Source organism: Urocitellus parryii, chromosome 7, assembly GCF_045843805.1.
Source record: "Urocitellus parryii isolate mUroPar1 chromosome 7, mUroPar1.hap1, whole genome shotgun sequence".
NCBI classification, from domain to species: Eukaryota; Metazoa; Chordata; class Mammalia; order Rodentia; family Sciuridae; genus Urocitellus; species Urocitellus parryii.
Window position 1 is genome coordinate 143,280,964 of NC_135537.1, and position 22,347 is coordinate 143,303,310.

Genomic DNA, 22,347 nt, shown 5'->3' on the forward strand with positions numbered 1-22,347 from the left:
TATTTATTTGTTTTTATGTGGTGCTGAGGATCAAACCCAGAACCATAACCCCAGACCCAAGCAATGCTTTTTCTAATGAAAAAATACCAAAAAGAAACAGGGTGAATTTTTCCCTAAGTTTTAATTTTGAAAATTACCAAGCCTCTAAAATAGTTGAAAGAATGGTTATTTAACACCATATATCCTTCACCTAGATTTATCTGTTAATATTTTGCCACAGTTGCTTCACTAGCGAGTATGTTTTATTTTTATGCTGAACCAGGTGAAAGGTTACTTTTTTTGTGTGGTTCTGGAGATCAAACCCAGGGCCTTGTGCATGCAAGGCAAGCACTCTACCAACTGAGCAATATTCCCAGCCCTGAAAGATTACTTTTTATTCCTCATTCTTCACTTACATGTCAACATTTATTTCTTAAGAACCAAAGCATTTTCCTGCATAACTACAGTTCACTTGTCTTACTTAGGAAAATTAATATATAACAAATACAGTACTAGCTCCCCATTTGACCTCAGTGATATCCTTTATAATTTGTGTTTCCCTCCCCCATTCTGTAGGTAGTTGTCATACTGTCCAATTTCCTTCAATTTGGAATAGTTCTCTAGACTGTTATATTTGTTTGTTTTTGAGATTGGACTTCACAGTGTTGCCCAGGGTGGCCTCAAATTCCTGGGCTCAAGGGATCTTCTTCCTACCTTTCCCTGGCGAGTAGGTGGAACCATAGGGCCTGTGCCACAGAATATTGTTGGGACTTCTTTTTTAATTATAGGCATATATTTTTGTAGCATATATCTCAGTTTGGACTTTGATTATTTTCTCATGATTAGATTCAAATTAAACATTTTTAGCAGAGATACTAATTACTTGGTAATGTGTTCTTTGTGTATTCCATCACAAACACAAGGTAATATTAGGTTTGGTCAGTTGGTTAAGATGGTGGTTGCCATTTTTCTCTATTTTAACAGTTGTTTTTTGCTTTTCACTAATTGACATGTAATCTGTATTAATACATGAACCTGGGTGAATATCCTTTTACGTCCAGTACTCTTTCACCAAATAGTTTAATCATCCATCAATGATTTTTTTTTTTTTTTGGTGCTGGGGATTAAACAGGAACATTCAATTACTGAGCCTCCCCAGCCCTATTTTGTATTTTAGAGACAGGATCTCACGGAGTTGCAGAGGGCCTCATCACTGCACTGCTGTGATTACAAGCGTGTGCCATCACGCCCAGATGATTTTTATCTTTTACCAGCATGGATTAAAAAATGTGTATACACACACACACGGGATTGAACCTAGGGGTGCTCTATAACTGAGCTACATCCCCAACCTTTTTTATTTTTATTTTGATAAAGTCTTGCTGAATTGCTGAAGGTGGTCTTGATTGAATGTGTGATCCTCCTGCCTCAACCTCCCAGGTTGGTAGGATTATAGGCATGTACCACTGCACTCAGCTGAAAATTCCATTTTTATTCAACTAGTTTTAGTTTGTTCATGTTGCTAATCCTTTTAATGGCCATATTATCTCAAATTTAATCAGCCTCTCCAGGTAGGCTCTTGTGTCCTTTCAACTTGACTTTTAGTTTTTCCTTATTTTCTGGAGTAGTAATTGAAGCTTGCCTTTTCCTGCCTCTGCTCTGGATTACCATTTCTTCCAGTCCTGATTCTTTTCAGTAAAGGAACAGTATAGGCCAAGATCTGGGGATTAGATGTGAAATTGTTTTTGCAATCTCAGAGAGAGATTAAAGTGTAACCAAAATTCAAGAGACATAAAGTATGAAATATTGGGCAAAATAAACATAAAAAATTTGAGAAAAAAAAAAGCCATAACTAAAGTAAAAGTAATGACAGCCAATCTGGCACACATATGTAGTCCCAACCACTGGGGAGACCTAAGTCAGGCAGATTTCAAATTTGAGGCCAGTCTGTGCAATTTAGTGAGACTCTGTCTCAATATAAAATGGGCTAGGGATATAACTCAGTGGTGGACACCATTGTGTTCAATCCTCAGCACTGCAAAAATAATAATTAAAAATAAATTAAAAAAAGTGGGGGGAATTAGTTTCAACTCCTATATATCATAATCCTCTAATACAAAACAATTATGCAATTTAAAAAGACCACAGCCCAACAGAAGAATGAACAAAGGATACAATACAAAGTTTATTTAAAAAAGAATATATGTGATTCTTAAACAATTAAAAAGATAAGACATCTGAATTAAAAGTACACTGAGATGTCATTTTTTCACTTATCAGATTGACAGAGATCAAAAAACTTGATAAAGCACTGTTCATGAGGCTGTGGGGGAAAAGGCCTCCTCATACATTACAGGTAGGAGAGTGCATTGGATTGTAGCTATCAAATGTACAACCATAAAATGAAATATTATGTAGTCATGTAAAAGCATGATGGAAACACCTTTTAAATATAGAGCTATATGACTGTATTGTCTATTTAAATGAGTAAATTAGTATTTTAAAATAGAGAATTGAATAGCTTTGCTGATGTACTATGGAAGTAGACTAAATTAAGTAGTACATCATAGAGAACAGGCAAAAATTCTTAGTCTCAAAATTATTTGATGTTAAGAATCAGACTTGAGAGACAGGCTACCTAGATTCACTGACTAGATCTGGCTACTTACTGTGTGTTCTTAAAGCAAGTTACTTAATGTCTCTGTGCCTCAGTGGAAATGGAGTAATAGAACCTAGGTCATAAAGTTGTTGGGAAGTTTAAATAAACTATATAAAGTCTTTAGTGCCTGGCACATAGTAAGCACTCAATAAATTTTAGTTGTTATCAACTAATAGTATTTGTTTTAAGGCTGACGAAGAGAAGCCAGATTCTTGCTATGTACGATTAATTATTGAACACGGTAGAAAAATTGTGTTTAGTAAGGGTTACCAGTATTTAGAAGTATGGGAATATATATATAAGACACACACACACACACACACACACACACACACATATAGAAACTATACTGCATGAGTATAATTTAATTGATTAGTATAATTCATTTGATTCTTTGATTCAACCACTGTTTCATTTATTTCTTCTTCAGTGAAATATTTATTGAGCATCTATATGTGCCAGGTGCCCTCAGGTTCCTATAATTGTCAGATTTGTTATTATAATCATTAATCAGTTTACTGGGCAAGTATAAAAGTAAAGGATTTTAGTACAGACATGTATACTAATTAAAAATAACAAACCTAATTATTAGTGGTTTTCGTAGGCAAGTATTATAAGATTGTTATCCTTTTTTAAAAGTATAAAGCCCACACACTTGCTTTATACTTAATGTTTACAACTTACAAGGTCTAGAGAGCTTAGCCATATTATATTTTCAGTGTGTAGAGTTACATCTGTAAACTACAGTAATAGAAGAATTCTCTAGTTATTTATCTGTTAGTGTACATCATTAAAATTGCTGTTGTTAGCACTGCAGTGTAGATATATTTTAAAATCCTGTTGGGTACATAAGCTAGTTTATAAATTTAATAAATGCTTTTTAGTGTAAAGTTGTAGAATTTGTGTACTTCTAGTAATACACAGGTTACTTTAAAGTGTATGTGTTTGTCTAACAGGCGCTTACAGCTTTTAGATGGGGAATATGAAGTAGCCATGCAGGAAATGGAAGAATGTCCAATAAGCAAGAAAAGAGCAACATGGGAGACTATTCTTGATGGGAAGGTATGGACTACTTAGAAGGCTGAGCACGTTATAGTTATGAACTCCCATTTTTGATTGATGTTTTCTTCTCTAAATGCAAATTCATGTTGAAAGTAGATTACTTTGTTTTAGTACTTTGAAGAACACAACTAAAAATGATCTAGTCAGAATATTTAATGAAAGACATTGTTCTTGGAGCCAGATTGCCTCATTAAAATTTCTGTTCCTAACTGTGTGGCATTTGGCAAATTACTTAACTTGTGTCTCAGTTTTTTTAATCTGTAAATTGAGGGACAGAATTGATGTATTAAATAAGGTAATTAATAAAATGTTTAATATTGTGCCTGGCATACAATAAGTGCTCAATAAATGTTAACTGATAATTTCAATCCCATTCATAGTAACAAGTAATGTGATGTCTGATAATAAATATTAAGAAATTACATAACTTAGATGAAGCATACTTCAAAATAACTTTGAAGAGTTATAAAAGAATAAATAGGCATACATATTTCTTGAATAGACTCAATAAAATATAATAGTGTCATTTATTTCTCAATGTATCAGTGTACTAACAAAAGCAAAATCTCAATTTTTTTTTTAAAGCCCAAAAGATAGTCTCAAATTAATCTCATAATGTGTAATACTAAAGAAACTTTAAAAAAATTTACTTACCAGTTAGTGGAACAAGCCATAAAGTTATAAAAACTTAAACTGTTTGATGTAATCATAAGAGTAGATAATCATATCACTGAATTATAGTGCTGAAGGATTTTCATGTATACTTGAAATTTAGTTTATGATAAAGGTGGTAATATAGGTGTGAATGAGAAAGAGAAATTATTCATTAATTGTGGTTTCTACTCATCTGAAAATAAACTTGAATTCCCAAAGGATTATAAATACTAAATGTAAAAATTAACAGTCCTGCCTGGGTGTGGTGGTGCACCCCTGTAATCCCAGTGACTCAGAAATCAGAGGCAGGAGGATTGCAAGTTTAAAGCCAGCCTCAGTAATTTAGCCAGGCCCTAAGCAACTCAGTGAGACCAGTCTCAAAATAAATAAAAAGGAATTGGAATGTAGCTCAGTGGTTAAGTGCTCCTTGGTTCAAGCCATAGTTCTTACAATCTTAATTTTTTTTAAAGAAACTATTAATAGGGGCTGGGGATGTGGCTCAAGCGGTAGCGCACTCGCCTGGCATGTGTGCGGCCTGGGTTCGATCCTCAGCACCACATACAAACAAAGATGTTGTGTCTGCCGATAACTAAAAAAGAAAAAAAATAAAATATTAAAAAAAAAAAGAAACTATTAATAAAATTGTAACTTCAGAAATATGTTAGCAAATATTAATATAATTCTTGTGGTGAGGAAGACCTTAGTAGGGATGATATAAAGATAGAAAGTGTAAAATAAAAAATAGCTCACTAAAATTATTAATTTTTTAAAAAAATATTTTTTTTAGTTATACATGACACAATATCTTTATTTTGTTTTATTTTTATGTGGTGCTGAGGATCGAACTCAGGGTCTCACGAATGTGAGGTGAGCGCTCTACCGCTGAGCCACAACCCCAGCCCCAAATTAATAATTTTTTTAAGAAAATTTTTAAATGTCTTTTACTTATTTATTTATTTTTATGTGGTGTTGGGGATCGAACCCAGGGCCTCCCCTGTGCTAGGCAAGTGCTCTACCTCTGATCTGCAACCCCAGCCCAGTAATTTTTTTTTTTTTTTATTGCAAAAGTCTCAAGTTGAAAACAACTGGGTCTGCTTAGTGTAGAGTGCTTGCTTAGCATGCTTGAGGTCCAGGGTTCGATCCCCAGCAGTTCCCTTGTCCCTGCTACACTCAATGGATTGGGTGAAGATACATTAAAACAAAATGTTAATATTGTGAACATAAAAATTGGCAAAGATAATCAAGAAGTTCTTTTTTTTTTTAATTTTATTTTCAAGAAGTTCTTTTTTTTTTTTTTTTTTAAGAGAGAGAGAGAGAATTTTTTTTTTTTTAAAGAGAGAGTGAGAGAGGAGAGAGAGAGAGAAAGAATTTTTTTTTTTTTAATATTTATTTTTTAGTTCTCGGCGGACACAACATCTTTGTTGGTATATGGTGCTGAGGATCGAACCCGGGTCGCACGCATACCAGGCGAGCGCGCTACCGCTTGAGCCACATCCCCAGCCCCCGAGAGAGAGAGAATTTTAATATTTACTTTTTGGTTTTCGGCGGACACAACATCTTTGTTTGTATGTGGTGCTGAGGATCGAACCCAGGCCGCACGCATGCCAGGCGAGCGCGCTACCGCTTGAGCCACATCTCCAGCCCTCAAGAAGTTCTTAATAGAACAAATACAAATGGCCACCAAAGTTCTAGAAATATACTCAGTCTTGGGCTCAGGTCATTGCACAATGGTAGCGTGCTTGCCTAGCATGTCTAAGGCACTGGGTTTGGTTCTCAGCACTGCATATAAATAAATAAAAATAAAGGTCCATTGACAGCTACAAAACAAAATACTTGGTCTTAGTATTCAAAGAGACACAGACAGAGGTATTACTTCTTTTTTTGTGTGTGTGTGTGGTACTGGGGATTGATCCCAGGGCCTTGTGCATGCAAGACAAGCACTCTACCAGCTGAGCTATGTCCCCAGCCTAGGATATTACTTTTGACTATGAATTTGACAAAAATTTTACATATTGTGATAATACTTTTATTTAAGGATATGGTGGTTTTAACTTCATTTTATTTTATTTTATTTTTTAGAGAGAGAGAGAGAGAATTTTAATATTTATTTTTTTTAGTTTTTGGCGGACACAACATCTTTGTTTGTATGTGGTGCTGAGGATCGAACCCGGGCCGCACGCATGCCAGGCGAGCGCGCTACCACTTGAGCCACATCCCCAGCCCTGGTTTTAACTTTAATAGAGGGCAGATCTGCAATATGCATAAAACTAAAAATTATATAATCATTACCAATTCTAATTCTGCCATTTTGTCACACAGTAATACTTGATTAACTATGGGTTGAGGCTATAGCTTGGTGGCAGAGTGCTTGCTTAGCATGAGTGAGGCACTAGGTTTGATCCTCATCAGCACCACATAAAAATAAATAGAAGTACTTAAAAAAAGTTGATCAACAGAAAAATGTAAAAAAAAAAAAAAAAGCAGATCTTTTCAGCCATTAAAATGAAAAATTGTAAATAAAATCTAAGGGCTGGAGTTGTGGCTCAGTGATAGAGTGCTTACCTACCATGCTTGAGGCACTGAGTTTGATCCTTAGCACCACAGAAATGTAAAATAAAGATATTGTGACCACATAAAACTAAAAAATAAATATGAAAAAAATCTAAAAAGCCATTAAAAGTATGATAGAGAAGATTTCATGATATTTCATTTTTACTAAATAGTAGGTATGAGTTCCTTTTTCTAAAATTAATGAAATAGTGGTTCATTCAAGGTTAACAGATGAGATTTCAGCTAGTTTTAGTTTCTTTGTACTTATCTACTTATCTGTTTGTATTTTCTGTTATTTATTATCTTTATAATTTTTTTAGTTTTTAAATTCTTAAACTGTACTTTTTAAAAAACATTTATTTTTTTAGTTGTATGTGGGCATAATATCTTTATTTTATTTTTATGTGTTGCTGAGGATTGAACCCAGTGCCTCACGCATGTGAGGCAAGTACTCTATCTCTGAGCCACAACGCTAGCCCAAGTTTACTTTTTATTCATTAGAAAATAAGAATTCTAGGGGCTGGGGCTGTAGCTCAGTGGCAAAGCGCTTGCCTTGCACATGTGAGGCACTGGGTTCGATCCTCAGCACCACATAAAAAATAAATAAAGATATAGTGTCCACATACAATTAAAAATTTTAAAAAAAAAGAAAATAAGAATTCTAAATACAAGTTGATTTCCTAAGAAATTGTTTGCAGCAGTGTAATGTGTATATACTTTTAAGTCAGAGCATATAGGTATACTTCTTTTTTAAAACTTGCTATTAAATAAATGACATAATTTACTAAATCATGGGTAATTTGGTTTAATGGATAAACAGATTATTTTAAATTTTATTTTTACATCTCCGAAATATTTTAATAATCATGCTTATATCTTTTTTTGTATTGGTAGTGTTTCTATAAGACACATTCCCAGATATAGACTTAACTGTCTAAACCAGTTGATACAATCACATCTTTACCTTGTTTTAGTTTAAAATTCTAGTTTTTGTTGTGGTGTTGATGATACTGGGAATTGAACCTAGTGCCATTGCAGCTGAGCTATAGCTCAGGCCCAAAATTACAGTTTTAATAGGATTACTGGTAGGAAAGATGTAGAAGGATTTTAAAATGAATTAGAGCCCATTGAAGGTTTCTGTCAAAGAGAATAGCATGAAAGCATTTTTTGAGCAGTTTATTTGGACTCACTGGCAGTGAGATTTAGAGAAGTCAAGAGAAATAAGAAAGCTACTCAGGTTGCAAAGTGCCTAAGGAAATTGTCACTTCAGAGCAAAGAGAGCAAGCTGGCAGTCTATGGGAATCAGATTTATTTTGCTTTGTTTTAAAGACATTTGGTCATCCAAATAAGAAATGGAAAGATTTCCATAAAAAACCCGTTTCCAACTTTTTCTTTTTTTTTTTCCGGTGGTGCTAGATAAATGGGCCTTTTGCATGCTATGCCAGCACTTTACCACTGACCTACATTCCCAATTCATGTTTCTGACTTAAAAGTTGGCCATACTGTATCAATATTTCTACATAAAAAGTCATCTGATAAGTGGCTGCTGCATCAAATAGCCTGAGTTCTTCAGTTCTACAATGTCTACTCCTTCATATTTTATCTACCCTTATCTTTTGATTTTTGAGGAAAATTTATTGATTTAAATCAAATCCACATTGACTCATCATAATGAATTATTTTATTCCTATAATTTATTTCAGTTCATTTAGTGAATCTTCACTTTTTATGTTTTTGTATCTTTTAGAGGCTGCCTCCATTTGAAACATTTTCTCAGGGACCTACATTGCAGTTCACTCTTCGTTGGACAGGAGAAACCAATGATAAGTCTACAGCTCCTATAGCCAAGCCACTTGCCACTAGAAATTCCGAGAGTCTCCATCAAGAAAACAAACCTGGTTCAGTTAAACCTACACAAACTATTGGTAAACAAAACATTGCTATTAAAATAATGGTTTCAGAGTTAGGACTTAGCCTTTAGATTTATTTGTATTTTGCTTCATGTAATTATTCTTTAGGAAATATTATTTGGCTTGCTAGATTGACTATTAACTATTGTACATTAGGATTTTCCTGTGTTAAATGTAAAGTTTTATGTTGAAGTACTGATAAATATACCTTTATTTAGAACCTTTGTGCTAGATGTGTCTGAGAATTTGAATTTTTCTTTTAAATGTTTGGAAGCATAATATGGTATGTAATATGTGCCACATATTATTTAACACTTCCATGGTGTCTGTAGATACCTTCATATCAGTTTAGCAGTTTTTCCAATATATGAATATGCCATAAACTGAGGAGGAAAAAAAAAATTTGGTTTTCAGATTGAATTTTAGATTTCTCAGTGGCAGCTTGGAAAGGACTTTGGAACTGCCAGATGCTGAGTCACATTACTGTAATTCCACCTACTTAGAAGACTAAGCAGGAGGATCACAAATTGGAGGCCAGCCTAGGCAACTTAGACTGTCTCAAAAGGAAGTAAAAAGTGTTGGAGATGTAGCTCAGTGGTAGACTTCTTGCCTAGCATGAATGAGACTCTGGGTTTAATCCCCAGTACTGCAATAATTTTTAAAAAGTGCTTTGGAACTATATCTTTAATAAGTTTTACAGTGTTATAGAACTGAATTTAAATATTCAGACTGTTTTTTATAATTCTAGGGTTGCTGGAAGAAGTTCATCAAAACCTGGATTATTCTGGTTTAATACATTTTTAAAAATATTTTTTAGTTATAGATGGCACAACACCTTTATTTTATTTATTTATTTTTATGTGGTACTGAGGATTAAGCCCAGTGCCTCATGTGCAAGGCTAGCGCTCTGCCAATGATCCATAATCCCAGCTCTGTAGTCCAGAGACAGACAGAATGCTTTTATTTTATATGTTTATTTATATGTGGTGCTGAGGATGGAACCCAGTGCCTCATACATGCAAGCAAGCACTCTACCATTGAGCTACAGCCCCACCCCTGTAGTATATTTTTAAAAGGAAAAACATTTTTACAAATGGAGTTGACTCTGTTGTATTAATTCTCAAGCTACAATGTTCTGTCATATCTATTAGGAGCACTGCTCTTCACCTGAGTGCATCCATGTATTTTTATCTATTTAAAGACTACAGACAGCTTAAGATGTTTTCTTTGACATTGATCAATTATGTACATTGATTATGCGTAGGTCACTGTAATAAATTAAAGAGATATAAGAATTGACCCATGACAGGAAGATTTCCCACATAAATTGTGGTCTAGGCACTTCTTAGCAATACTCTGAAGCCATTGAAAATAGGTAAAAAAGTTACAAAGGAACTGAGGGAAAGGGAAGAGTTTATACAAAATTGTATATATGGGATGCTCAGATGAATCAAGAAAAAGGCTTTTTTCCCATTAGGTATGAATGAAATATATCAAAATTGTTAATGGTGATTATCTTTTAGTTCTGGAATGATTTTAATATAATTACTTTTTACTTAACTTTCTGGTAAATGAGAATTTAGTGGATATCTTATTTTTATGATGGTTTAGGACATAGCATCTTAAACTCTGTCATAGTAGATTTATTTTTAATTATGTTGTAATTAATTTTTTATTTTTTCTCAATATATATTAATATGAAAACCAATCATAAGCAATTCTTAGGGTTGGGGATATAGCTCAGTGGTAGAGTACTTGCCTAATATGTGGGAGGCCCTGTGTACATCCCCAAAGAGGCAAACTATAAGAACAAATAATACACTCACACAAAAATACTCTTTCCTCAACTTCAAATTGTTCAAAACAGTATAGTTACCACATACAATTACCTGGTTTTGTTTATTTATTTTTAACCTTTATTTTATGTGGTGCTTAGGATTGAACCCAGTGCCTCCCACGTGCTAGGCAAGCACTCCACCACTGAGCCACAACCCCAGCCCCTTTTATGATGGTTTAGGACATAGGAGGTAATTTTTAAAGGAAAAATTGAGTCCTGCCAATAAAGACCTTAACATCTGATTACTGATTAACCGGATTGTTACTCTGATCATTAGCTAAGGATAAGAATAGAAATTGTGTCACATAAATAGAATTTTGTGAAATCTTTAATTGTTTAATTATTTTAGCCAGGTATTATTTTACCTTTTAGAAGCAAATATTTTCATTAAACAAAAGTATATTTTCAGCTGTTAAAGAAACATTGACTACAGATCTACAAACAAGAAAAGAAAAGGATACTTCAAATGAAAACAGACAAAAATTAAGAATATTTTATCAGGTAAACATAGCTGACCTTCTGTTAAGTAATCATGAAATGCATTTTTTAATATACATATTTTTAGTTGTAGGTGGACACAATACATTTATTTTATTTTTTTATGTGGTGCTGAGGATCGAACCCAGTGCCTCACATGTGCTAGGCAAGCACGCTACCACTGAGCTAGAATCTCAGCTCCTCATGAAATGCATTTGTTTTATATATTAGATCTAAAATCTTTGGGAATATTTAAATAAAAATATCTATTAATTTGACACTCCTTTTAAAAATTGTCTTAACTATTTTTAGAAATTGAAACAAAACATCTTGATAAAAGTTGTGGATTTAACTGGATTTTTTGTTTTTTATTTCTTTAGTTTCTTTATAACAACAATACAAGACAACAAACTGAAGCAAGAGATGATCTGCATTGTCCTTGGTGCACTCTGAACTGCCGCAAACTTTATAGTTTACTAAAGCATCTTAAACTCTGCCATAGCAGATTTATTTTTAATTATGTTGTAAGTGATTTTTTATTTTTTCTCAGTATATATTAAATATAAGAGCCTAACTCTTAAAAATTATATTTGTGTAAAAATAACAAAATATCTGCATTTGATAGATTGCTTTATGCATGAGTTACAATTAATGATTCAAAGTTTACAGAAACTTGGGGTAATTTCCTTATTCTTGATGAGAGAGAAAAGAATTTTTGTTTTTTAATAAGCCAACATTCTGTTTTTTTGTTTTTTTGTTTGTTTGTTTTTTTTTTATTTCTTAGTTTTTGGTGGACACAACATCTTTGTTTGTGTGTGGTGCTGAGGATTGAACCCGGGCTGCATGCATGCCAGGCAAGCGCGCTACCACTTGAGCCACATCCCCAGCCCCCTGTTTTTGTTATACTTACTTTTTAGTTGGAGACGATACCTTTATTTATTTTTATGTTGTACTGAGGATTGAACCCAGGGCCTCTCACATGCTAGGCAATCCTCTACCGCTGAGCCACAACCCTAGTCTCCAGAAGAAAGAATTTATATAAAGTCTCCAAGCCAATAAAAGAAATTTTTAAAAAATATTTATTTTTTAGTTGTATACAATGTATTTTATTTTATTTATTCATGTGGTGCTGAGGATTGAATCCAGGGCCTTGCACATGCTAGGCAAGCACTCTACCGCTGAGCCACAACCTCAGCCCACAATTGAAAATTTTAACACACATATTTCATTCCCCTATAAAAGACTCTCATAGTGGAGATGGAGCCAGATGTGGTGGCACACGCCTGTAATCCCAGCGGTTTGGGAGGCTGAGGCGGAAGGATCAAGAGTTTAAAACCAACCCCAGCAAAAGCAAGGCACTAAGCAACTCAGTGAGACCCTGTTTCTAAATACAATCTAAAATAGGGCTGGGCCTGTGGCTTTGTGGTTGAGTGTCCCTGAGTTCAATCCTTGGTACCACAAAACAAATAAACCAAAACCCTGTTGGGTTTGAAACTAGGGGCACTGTGACACAGACTTTTTTTGGGTGGAGGTGGGGAGTACCAGGGATTGGACTCAGGGGCATTCAACCACTGAGCCACATCTCCAGTCTTGCTGTTGCTGAGGCTGGCTTTGAACTCGAGATCCTACTGTTTCAGCCTCCCAAGCTGCTGGGATTGCAAGTGTGTGCCACCACGTTAGGCAAACCCCAGACTTTTTAAATATTTTTATTTTGAGGCAAGGTCTTGTTAGTTTGCCCAGTCTGGCCTTTCGATCCCTTTGCCTCAATGTTCAGAATTGTTGGGATTGCAGGTATGTACCACTGCACCTGGCATCACATGTTTTTGACTCCAGGTCTTGTGATGTCCTGTTCACTGGCCGGTGTGCCTGGATAATTTTAGTTTTAAAAATAGTAAGAACCCATAACAATATGGAGATGCTACTCAATATACTGCTTTTTTAGTGTGCAGAAGACCCTGATTTCAATCTCCAGCACTACAAAAGAGATAACCTACAAATACTTTTTAATTAACTGGAGAGATAGGTATTTATTTATGTGCTTATTATTTTAATTTTTTTTTTTTTTTTGGTACAGGTGATTGAATGCAGGGGCACTTAACCACTGAGTCATATCTCCAGCCCTTTTTAAATATTTTATTTAGAGACAGGGTCTCATTGAGTTGCTTAGGACCTCACTAAGTTCATGAGGCTGGTTTTGAACTTGCCATCCTCTTGTCTCAGCCTCTTGAGCTGCAGGATTACAGGCGTACAGGTGTGCACCATCACACTGGTCTTAGGTAGAGAAGCATAATTAGTATTTTCTTTTCCTAAACATGGTGTTATTTTTGTTACAGTATCATCCAAAAGGTGCTAGGATAGATGTTTCTATCAATGAGTGTTATGATGGCTCCTATGCAGGAAATCCTCAAGATATTCATCGCCAGCCAGGTTTTGCTTTTAGCCGAAATGGACCAGTAAAGAGAACACCTATCACACACATTCTTGTTTGCAGGTAGGTAAAAAGCTCATACCACAAAAAGCTTATTCTCTAGCTTTTGTCAGGGATGTTAGAGTGAAAAAGGGGAGCCAGCCAGACTTACTGTTTAGATAAAAATTATTATTTTAAGTGTAAGTCTCAGAGGTGGTGTACTGCTTTATAACTCTCACAAGATCCTCCTTCTGTAGGTGTTTTCATTTTGTCCTCCAACTTTCCCCCTAAATTTTAACTGTTGTATTTCTATTTCTTTACTGGTTGCTATACTGGTTAGTAGAATTAAAGAATTTTCCCAGTGAAAGTTTCTAGATAGGAACTGACAAGAAAGGGATATACTGTAATTGGGTTGTATGAAATATAAACACTTCTATCCCTATCATTTAATATTGCACATGATGGTCTCTGGTTAGATACTATCCAAGATTGGTTATCCTTCCATTAGGATTTATTCCACAGTGGTGTATTTATAGTAGCAGATTTGACTGGTGAGATGAAAATTTTCTCTCTTGAAAGTGAAAAAAAAAATTTGGATAATTTCTGTGTGTAGCCAGTGTTATGGTTTTCTACTTTGTAATTATACGTACATTAGAATACACTTTTTTTTTTTTTTGGTGGGGATTTGGGGGTATTGGGGATTGAACTCAGGGGCACTCAACCACTGAGCTACATTCCCAGTCCCATTTTGTATTTTATTTAGAGACAGGGTCTCACTGAGTTGCTTAGTACCTCACTGTTGCTGAGCCTGGCTTTGAATTCTGATCTACCTGCCTCAGCCTCCCGAGCTGGTGGGATTATAGTCATCACCACACCCAGCAAAATAAACAATTTTGACAAGTAAAATTTTATATATATATTTCTATTGTGCCCTGTGTAGCACATAGTTCCTTTTTCTCCCTTTTAACTATCTTTCACTTTCTAGAACTATGTAATGTTTTTCCACAGTTAGTTTTATCATGATAAATAATAGGTCCACTTCACATCATGTATAGAAGGAAAATAATTTAGGAGAAGGATTGCCTCAACTACCTTTTTTTTTTTTTTTTTTAAAGGTTTTCTTCTTAATTTTTTTTAGTTGTCAGTGGACTTTTATTTATTTACATGCCATGGTGAGTGCCTTACACATAGTAGGCAAGATCTCTGCCACTGAACTACAGCCTCATCCTCTCAACTACTTTTATGGTGTGGTTGGTTTTATAAAATGGTAATATTGTAAATTATTGCAGACCTCAAGTCATACTCAGTTGGATGATGTACATGTAAATGTATAGTCTGTCAGTATTTCTTTCTTTTTGCTTAGGCCAAAACGAACAAAAGCAAGCATGTCTGAATTTCTTGAATCTGAAGATGGAGAAGTGGAACAGCAACGAACATACAGTAGTGGCCACAATCGTCTGTATTTTCACAGTGATACATGCTTACCTCTCCGTCCACAAGAAATGGAAGTAGACAGTGAAGATGAAAAAGATCCCGAATGGCTAAGAGAAAAAACCATTACAGTAATTATTATCATCTTCATTACCATCATTATTAGCTATGATCTTAGAATTTTATGATTAAATGTATTTTGTTTGACAGGAGGCTGAGACAGGAGGATCCGAAGTTCAGACCCAGTCTCAACAATTTAGCAAGGCCTTAGGCCCTGTCTCAAAAAATTAAAAGAGAGCTGAGGATGTGGCTCAGTGGTTAAGTGCCCCTCAGTTCAATTCCTAGTACAAAAAAAAGGGAATTTGTTTGAAAACATTATGTAATACGAACTAGACTTTTTGACTTTCAATGAGGAAACTTTTTAAAAAATATTTATTTATTTATGTATCTTTAGTTTTAGGTGGATACATTAGTTTTGTTTTTATGTGGTGCCGAGGATTGGATCCAGGAAAGTCCATTTTTTTGAATAGTGTCATTTAAGTTTTACCAAGTTAAATTTTAAAAAGATTTTCTTCATGTGAATTTGTATTGGGTATTTTAATTTCTATATGTATAGATAACTCGTAATTTAGGATTTGCCTTTCAGAATTATAACTTGGTTTCGAGAAATGTTGCCACTTTTCTGTTTTCAATTCCAAAACTATTTTTGACATTCTCAAAACTTTTTTAGAAATACTAATTATGTTCTGCATTTAATATATTTTTTTCTTCTTTTTTGTTACTGTTTTAGCAAATTGAAGAATTTTCTGATGTTAATGAAGGAGAAAAAGAAGTGATGAAACTATGGAATCTCCATGTCATGAAGCATGGGTAGAGTATTTTAAATTTAATATATTCCATTGTTCTTTATATTCCTTTTGCTGTTCACATTCTATAAATCTACCTGTTCCAGTCTTATTTAAAATTTCACTAATTTGGGCTGGGGATGTGGCTCAAGTGGTAGCGCGCTTGCCTGGTATGCGTGCGGCCCGGGTTCGATCCTCAGCACCACATACCAACAAAGATGTTGTGTCCGCCGAGAACTAAAAAAATTTCACTAATTTATATAGTGACCCAAATTTTTGCCCTAATCTCAAAATATTTATTTAAAGAAAAATGGGGATATTCACAGAATTCATAAGAGGAAAAGACATTGGCTTCTAGCTCTAATAGCAGGTTTTTGAAGGGACTTGGGAATTCTTCATTTCCATATGTGGTAGAGTGACCCTGAGCCCAATCCCTGATACTAAAAAACAACAAAATAAAATAGGTTCCCATTCTACCTCCCTGCCAAAAAAAATTTGTTTTCTCTGTGTGAACTGCTATTGTCAATTATTTTTCTGCTCTATTTTCTTTATCAGATAATGAATATTTCTTTGTTCTACAGCACAAACATCCAAGGTTTTCCACTTAGTGTGTCACTTTACTCTTGGGGATTGAACACAAGTTAGTGCATAAGTTCTAGTCCAGAAGTCTGGGTACCTGTTTTTGAACTGCCTTTGAGCTACCAATAGTGTTTACATTTTTAGTGGATGCAGAAAAGAAAAAAGGAGACTGATCACATCAAAGCCTAAAGTGCTTGCTGTCTGGCCTTTTTATACATGAAGTTTGCTTAATTCTTAGTCTAGTCTTTAAAAATCAATTATGAGGGCTGTGGCTGTGGCTTAGTGGCAGAGTGCTTGCCTGGCATGTGTGAGGCACTGGGTTTGAGTCTCAGCACCACATAAAATAAGACACTACAACTAAAACAATTCTTTTAAAAAATCAATTATGAGTAAAGTATGTATATATATGGATGGTGGATGGTTGGGTTAAATGTGTTTCCTTTTGTCCTTATATGCCAGTTACGAAATATAATTTTAGGCTGGGGAAGCTCAGTGGTAAAGCATCTGTCTAGGATGCTCAGGGCTCCGTATTCAATCCCTAGCACCACAAAAAATACATAAATAAATTTTAGTCAAGTTACTTTTAGTTCCCTTTCAATTCCTTTATCCAAATCTATTACTGTAGCAACTATTAGGATTCATTATAAATTGACAGGTATTTAGGCAAAATACATTGATTTCCACTCCCCCAAAAATCCAGAGATATGGATGCCATGTTGGATTCTTAATTTTAGTGGGTAATTGAGCAGCTGTCTCTTTGTTTTCATTTATTTCACTCAGATATTAATTGTACATGCACTTTGCTTCCACCAATATACTTCTCATCACTTCTTTGACAATTTTAATTTTTTTAAAGGTTTATTAGGAACTGAAAAGAGTAGATAAGTCCTGCTTCTATAATAAATCTGTGAAGATCAAGAAAAGAAATAAAGGGGAATTGTTAATATGTATAGAGAGTTAAAGACTATTGGTAGCTCAATGACAGTGTGAAAACAGGCAGTGGTGCTGGCAAAAGAAAATATGCTGTTTGGGCTGGGGTTGTTCCTTAGAGGTAGAGCGCCTGCCTAGCACGTATAAGGCACTGGGTTCTATCTCAGCACCACATAAAAACAAATAAAATAAAGTTATTGTGGTCACCTACAACTAAAAAAAAAAAAAAATTGACAAAAAAGAAAATATACTGTTATATTGTGACTTCATTAAGAAACCTCTTGGTTTGGGGCCAGGGATATAGCCCAGTTGGTAGAGTGCTTGCCTCGCATGTCCAAGGCCCTTGGTTCAATCCCCAGCGAAAGAAAGAAGGAAGGAAGGAGGATAAAGAAAAGAAAGAAACCAAGGGAATTGACTTTTCAGTGGCACCTATTTAGTTTACATTCTGATTAGGTGAAGTCTTTCAAGAGTCTACAGAGACTTAATCTAAAATTTCTAAAATTATTAATTTATTCAGGCAATTGAATCTCAGTTTTACTGTAGTCTTACTACTTGTTAAGACATCATTTTTTGGGCCGGGGTTTGGTGGCACATATATAATCCCTTCTGTTCAGGAGGCTGAGGCAGGAGGATAGCAAGTTCAAGGCCAGCCTGGGAAATTTATACAAGACTGTGCCTCTAAAAGATAAAAAGGGCTGGGGTTGTAGTGCAGTGTAGAACACCCTGTGTTTGATCTGGGTTTTGTTTTGTTTTTTAATGCTAGAAACAAAATAAACATCATTTACTGGATTCAAATATATTCTTGACTGTTCTATAATGGTTATCACTATTGCATTTAACAGAAATGCTTTATATAACTATTAATGTATTTTTTTTATTAAATAGGTTTATTGCTGACAATCAAATGAATCATGCCTGTATGCTGTTTGTAGAAAATTATGGACAGAAAATAATTAAGAAGAATTTATGTCGAAACTTCATGCTTCATCTAGTCAGCATGCATGACTTTAATCTTATTAGCATAATGTCAATAGATAAAGCTGTTACCAAGCTCCGTGAAATGCAGCAAAAATTAGAAAAAGGAGAATCTGCTTCCCCTTCAAGTGAAGAAATAACTGAGGAACAAAATGGAACAGCAAATGGATTTAGTGAAATTAACTCAAAAGAGAAAGCTTTGGAAACAGATGTTGTCTCAGGGGTTTCAAAACAGAGCAAAAAACAAAAACTCTGAAAAGACCTAACCCCATGTTATGGACAAACACTGAAATTGCATTCTAGGGAATTCAGCCTCTAAGAAGAGTTGTTTTTGTTTTTAAATCATAGGTTCCAAACAGGCACTGTTAGATGAAGTAAATGATTTCAACAAGGATATTTGTATCAGGGTTCTATTTCACTTGATTATGCAGCATTACATGTATATCAGTTTTATTGATGTCATTAAAACATTTTCTAGTTTGAGCATGAAAAGCAATACTTCAAAGAAAGTACTTTTAACTGCAACAATTGTCTTATTAAATACATTGAATTAATCTAGAAATTATTTCATATTTAAATTATAATGCTTTTTGCATTTGTGACTAGCTGTTTTTCTATTTTGTAATTGTGAAACATTTTCGTGGGGAGGGAAAATTGGAATGTGATTCTCTTTTTTAGAAATTGAAGATTTTTGTGAAATTGAAATTGTTGCATTACTACATGCAATCAAACCTTGATCCTTGATTTTGAAATCATCAATTTGGAATGAAAAATTACAATGCAAGATATTTTACTTAAGTTTCTTTTACAATTTTAAGGTAGCACTTCTTCATCTAATGCCTGTTTGAGAAGATGTTAATTTTTCATATTGTTGACAGTAAAATGTCATGTTGGTTTATATGGGTTACTGATCATTTGTTTTCACATGGATAAATTTAGTGCATTGTTCACCTATGTGTTTTTTTCAAACTTGAACATTTATTTTCTTTTTAGGTAATCATATGGAAAATTCAGCTGTATGAATCTTTTCATTAGAATAATAATCCAAGGAAAGAATCCAAGTTTGAGAATTTTAAGATGCCACTTTCGGGGAGGGGAAGTGTTCTATAAAAAATGATGCAGAAAATGTTACACTTTTGTTTTTGTTGTTTTCATTGCAAGGGTGTCTTTGTAATGTATTTCATGATTAGAATATCCAATACAGATAAGCTGACTTGAATTGTTTTTGAGCAATTTTGCCCTGTGTTATGTGTTTTACGCACATATTTGCAGTTGGATTTTCTCCAACAGAAAGCAGTTTCACTACTGGCACATTAATAAGCACCAATAGGTTTTTATTCCAACTCCAAGCACTGTGGTTGAGTAACATCACCTCAATTTTTTATTATCCTTTAAAGATACTGCATTTTCATACTCTTTATTTATAAAGGATCAATGCTGCTGTAAATACAGGTATTTTTAATTTTTTAATTTCATTCCATCACCATCAGAGCAGTTCCCTATTTTGTTTAGTGAAGGGATATATAAGCTTTCTAATGGTGTCTTCAGAAATTTATAAAATGTAAATACTGATTTGATTGGTCTTTAAGATGTGTTTAACTGTGAGGCTATTTAACTAATAGTGTGGATATGATTTGTCATCCAGTATTAAGTTCTTAGTCATTGATTTTTGTGTTCAAAAAATAGGAAAGAGGGAAACTGCAGCTTTCATTACAGATTCCTTGATTTGTAAGCTCTCTAAATGATGAGTTCCAGTAAACTCTCATTTTGCCTCTGAGTAGTGGATTTTGAGCATTTCTCTTGGGCTTTAATTTGCTAAAGCTGTGCACATATGTAAAAAAAATAAAAATAGATTATTTTAGGGGAGATGTAGGTGTAGAATTATTGCTTATGTCATTTCTTAAGCAGTTATGCTCTTAATGCTTAAAAGAAGGCTAGCATTGTTTGCACAAAAAGTTGGTGACTCCCTCCCCCAAATAGTAATGAAATTACTTCTGTTGAGTAAACTTTTTATGTCATCTTATAATAAAAGCTGAAAAAATCCCTTTGTTTCTATTTATAAAAGAAATGCTTTTCTATATGTACCCTTGATAACAGATTTTGAAGAAATCATGTAAGATGATAAAGCATTTGAATGGTACAGTAGATGTAAAAAAAATTCAGTTTAAAAGAACATTTGTTTTTACATTAAATGTTTATTTGAAATGATTTTGTACATAAAGTTCAATAATATAAAAGCTGTATTTCTGCTTTTTTTTGTCATTGTTGTTATTATGCATTGTTAATGCGTACACTAAAATTTTGGCTTAGATAGCAGAAAAGTTCTCTACCCCAGTGATGACTCAGAGGTAATAATTAAGGGGGAGAAAACTAACATGAAATCCTGCTTTCATCATTTATGAGTGTTATGTCATTTATGATATATAGATATTTCTAGATTTATAGTTCAGAGCAATACCAATATTAGCCAAACAGTTATCCTACTTTAGTTGTGGATTTTTCTTTTCAATTTTCAAAAGTTCATAGGGTAGGCATACAAACAATGATAAACTAAAAATATATCTTTTTTTTCTAAAGAGAGAGAATTTTTAATATTTATTTTTTAGGTTTTGGCGGACACAACATCTTTGTTTGTTTGTGGTGCTGAGGATCGAACCCAGGCCGCACACCTGCCAGGCAAGCGCACTACTGCTTGAGCCACATCCCCAGCCCCTAAAAATAAATCTTACAATTATTTACACATGGTTCCTGGTTTATGATGGGCCAACTTTATGATTTTGTGATGTTGATAAGTGTTTATGTTAGAGATTGTACTTTTGACTTTGAAATTGATCTTTTCTTGGATTATCAATAGGTAGTACAATACTATCTTGCAATTCTGACAAGCAGCTCCCAGTTAGTGTCAAAAGGAGCAAAAATCATTAGTGTTCTGTTGATAAGGTATGATGGTTAGAAGGTTTAGATGTATTAAATGCATTTTCTATTTATTTTTTCAACTTGAGGGTTTACTGAGATGTAACCCCATTGTAAGTCAAGAAACATTTGTACTATGTAAGAGGAAAAGTTGTTGAAGTAACAATTCTGTGCTTTATGTTCCAGTAATAGCTTTTTTCCCTTCACATGGTGCTGAGAAGTGCCCTTTTAGGATCCCAAGCTTACTAGGTATGTTTCTCTTTTTCTTTTTTAATATTTATTTTTTAGTTGTAGTTGAACACAATACCTCTATTTTATTTATTTTTATGTGGTGCTGAGTATTGAACCCAGGGCCTCGAAGGTGCTAGGTGAGCGCTCTACTTCTGAGTCACAACCCCAGCCCATAGGTACATTTCTTTTAAGGAGTTAGCTTTATTTTTAAAAGACTCATTGACCTTGTTGCCTGATGGTCTTAATTGGTGCTTATATATTTGGTGACATGAATCAAGAACTTGAACTGCTATGCTGAAGTTTTGGATTTCAGGCAGTTTGAAGTATGAGAGGATTTACTAAAGAGATAAGAAAAATTTGAGAGCCAGGGTGGCATAATGCCTGCAATCTCAGCTACTCAGGAGGCCGAGATAGGAGACCAGGCCAGCTTGGGCAACTCAGCAAGACCCTGTCTTGAAAAGTAAAAAGGATCAAGTGTCCCTGGGTTCATTTCCCAGTACTGTGAAAGAAAAAAAAGTTCCTGTAGGAAGCACTGCTAGGATGCTAATGTGATGCAAGTGAAATATCTGGACAATCAGGACTTTCATGAAGTGCCAAGAAGTAGTTGATGAATGATGCTGCAAATGGCTTCCACATGCTTTTGTAGCATGCTATCACTAGCAAGCACCCTTTCATCTTTTGGGGATCTGTGTGCTTCCACTTGTTCTGAGCGCTGGGAATGCGAAGTTGAGGAAGAGATCCTGCTTCAAAATTCTCCCAAGGTTTATAGTAAAAACTGCAGTTGTTTGCTTCTTTCTCCTCTCCCTAAATAAGAATATATCCCTTTGGGTAGAATTATTGTTTGTCACTACAGGAAAAAGGTGAAGTTATACAGGCATTAGATTAGAATATTTTTCTTTATATTCTAA

At 34.3% G+C, this 22,347-nt stretch overlaps 1 protein-coding gene across 1 annotated transcript in view; it reads left to right on the top strand.

Moving 5' to 3' along the window:
- Suz12 (SUZ12 polycomb repressive complex 2 subunit) overlaps positions 1–20,542 on the top strand; it is a 49,843-nt gene extending 29,301 nt beyond the window's left edge. The window contains exons 9-16 of the mRNA XM_077800602.1: positions 3,595–3,700; positions 8,652–8,829; positions 11,061–11,152; positions 11,509–11,652; positions 13,462–13,619; positions 14,899–15,097; positions 15,757–15,836; positions 18,206–20,542. Of these exons, the coding sequence (XP_077656728.1) occupies positions 3,595–3,700; positions 8,652–8,829; positions 11,061–11,152; positions 11,509–11,652; positions 13,462–13,619; positions 14,899–15,097; positions 15,757–15,836; positions 18,206–18,551 (1,303 nt within the window). The 3' untranslated portion in view covers positions 18,552–20,542. The remainder of the gene's footprint in view (positions 1–3,594; positions 3,701–8,651; positions 8,830–11,060; positions 11,153–11,508; positions 11,653–13,461; positions 13,620–14,898; positions 15,098–15,756; positions 15,837–18,205) is intronic.
- Positions 20,543–22,347: the final 1,805 nt, after the last annotated feature.